Source organism: Teleopsis dalmanni, chromosome 2 (assembly GCF_002237135.1).
Source record: "Teleopsis dalmanni isolate 2A chromosome 2, ASM223713v2, whole genome shotgun sequence".
Lineage (NCBI taxonomy): Eukaryota > Metazoa > Arthropoda > Insecta > Diptera > Diopsidae > Teleopsis > Teleopsis dalmanni.
The window spans coordinates 109304815-109306913 of NC_051847.1; the positions used below are offsets into that span (position 1 = coordinate 109304815).

At 25.3% G+C, this 2099-nt stretch overlaps 1 protein-coding gene across 1 annotated transcript; it reads right to left on the reverse strand.

Annotated features, from left to right (window-relative positions):
* Positions 1-651: 651 nt before the first annotated feature.
* Positions 652-1428, reverse strand: LOC119677781 (DPH3 homolog). The gene is made up of 3 exons (XM_038089296.1): positions 1258-1428; positions 1126-1200; positions 652-1070 (listed from the first exon to the last, which is right to left on the reverse strand). The coding sequence occupies exons 1-3, from the start codon at positions 1363-1365 to the stop codon at positions 999-1001; spliced, it is 255 nt and encodes an 84-aa protein (XP_037945224.1). The 5' UTR covers positions 1366-1428; the 3' UTR covers positions 652-998.
* Positions 1429-2099: the final 671 nt, after the last annotated feature.

Sequence of the window (2099 nt, forward strand, 5' to 3'; positions counted from 1 at the left end):
TCACCAGTATTTTCGGTGCTATTTAACATTGTGCTTTTTAGGTACTTTCGTTGCTCGACCAACTCCCATGTCGCTTATGTAAGCCAGATTTTTGGTTTATTGTCTTTACAGGCAAGCAATTGACCAATCTCATTGTAAACTTATTTTGCTAGAGATTTCGTTATTTACATGCCGTCATGCAAAACTTAATCGTTTTATTCTATTATTTCTCAAAATATATGATTTCTTCTTTGCAACCCGGCTATAATACTTGTTCTTTTTAAAAATTTTCTGCACAGTATCAGGACATTTTTTTAAATTTTTTGGCAATAGGTGCAGTTAATTTAGAGGCTGTTACTCTTAAAGTTACTTTCACCTGGTGTCTAAAGTTGAGTCTTTCTCTATCTGACAGAATTCAAGGGCGACCAGTGCAAGGTTTAGAAACGTTAGTACTCATTTCTCATAAACTCTTTAGAAAGTCAACATTTCTTAAACTCTTTAGAAAGTCAACTGATAAATAAATATCATTTAATTACACACTTATGCTTGCAAGCGAATTTAAATTACCGGTAAATCTGAATATAGAAAAGTGAACGCAGACTTTTTCTGTTTCAAAAAATTGTTGCTTGTTCATATAATTGTTTTATTTTTTCTTTTAAGAATAACTGCTAATTTTTTATGTTTAAACTTTATTATTGTTTTTTTGGTCATAATACATCAGAAAACAATTTCAGTAAAAACTAATTAAGGTACATACATATGTGAAATTTAAACAAAATTTTGCGGGTGAACGCAGACTTATTCTACTATATTTATGCAAATGTTAAATTTAGTGTCACAAACTTTTGTACAATCTTTTTCCTTTTGTTGTTATTAGGATATAGCATCTAATTTATTTTAACTTAAGCACGAGAATAAACAATACTAGTGAGGACCAACGCTATACAAGAAATAATGTAGAAAAGACATTGTCTTAGTTAATAATTTTTGGCAATTAAATTCAGTTTAAAATATAATAGTCAGTTTCTAATTAAATTAACGTTTGTCTTTTCTTCGAGAAAATAATTATCTACTTCCGCTTTGAAGAAATCCTAAAAGAAGAAAATTTAAATAAAAACATTTTATATACTTTAGATTTATTATCACCAAATTATAGATCACTTTTACAATTAATGAACAACTGGGACATTTTGCAACGATTTCGCCTTGTATTAGTTCATCCTACATATTATATATTTTTGTTATTTAGCACAATGTATGATAACTGAATTTAAATACCTTTGATATTTGAAAACGGTCGCCACATGGACATGGATAATAATACACCTCTCCGTTATCATCATATTCAAAATCTTCTATTTCGACTTCATCATGATATACGCTCATTATAACATTTAATAGGCATTAAGTTGGAAAAAATTGTTATTGTACTTAAAACGTGGTGCAGACTATCATTCTTGTGTGTCATACGAGAGAGAAAAACGGTGTGTGACACACAAGAATGATAGTCTGCACCTTTGTATGACACACCACCAACATGTTGGAGTGCTCACCAAAAGTCTGTCACCCCAAATTTATCGTAAGCAGACGATATATATAGAATTGTAATATAAATTTAACACGCGTTTTTTTATTATTTTATTTTTAATGTATTTATTATTTTTATTATTTATTATTATTCAAATTACACTTATAAATTTGTGGTAAATATTTAATTAATTTTTAATTAAAGAAATGTAAATTTTTATACATAATTCTTATAAAAAATTAAAATACAATTAAATAAATAACACTAATTTATGTTTTTATTATAAAAAAACAATAAAATTAAATATATAAAATATATAAATTACATAAAATACAATTAAATATTTAACACTAATTTAAATTTTTATATAAAATAAAATTCTTATAAAAAATTAAAATACAATTAAATATTTAACACTAATTTATAAACGATGATTATAAGTAATTTTTTATTTAAAAAAACACCTAAATATAAACATCGTTATATTAACGATCTAAGCCCAGTAATAAAAAACAATTAATTAATAATGTTAATTTAAGATATAATACTTTATATTTTATATATGCTCTTCTTTGTTAAAGCTTGTTATTAA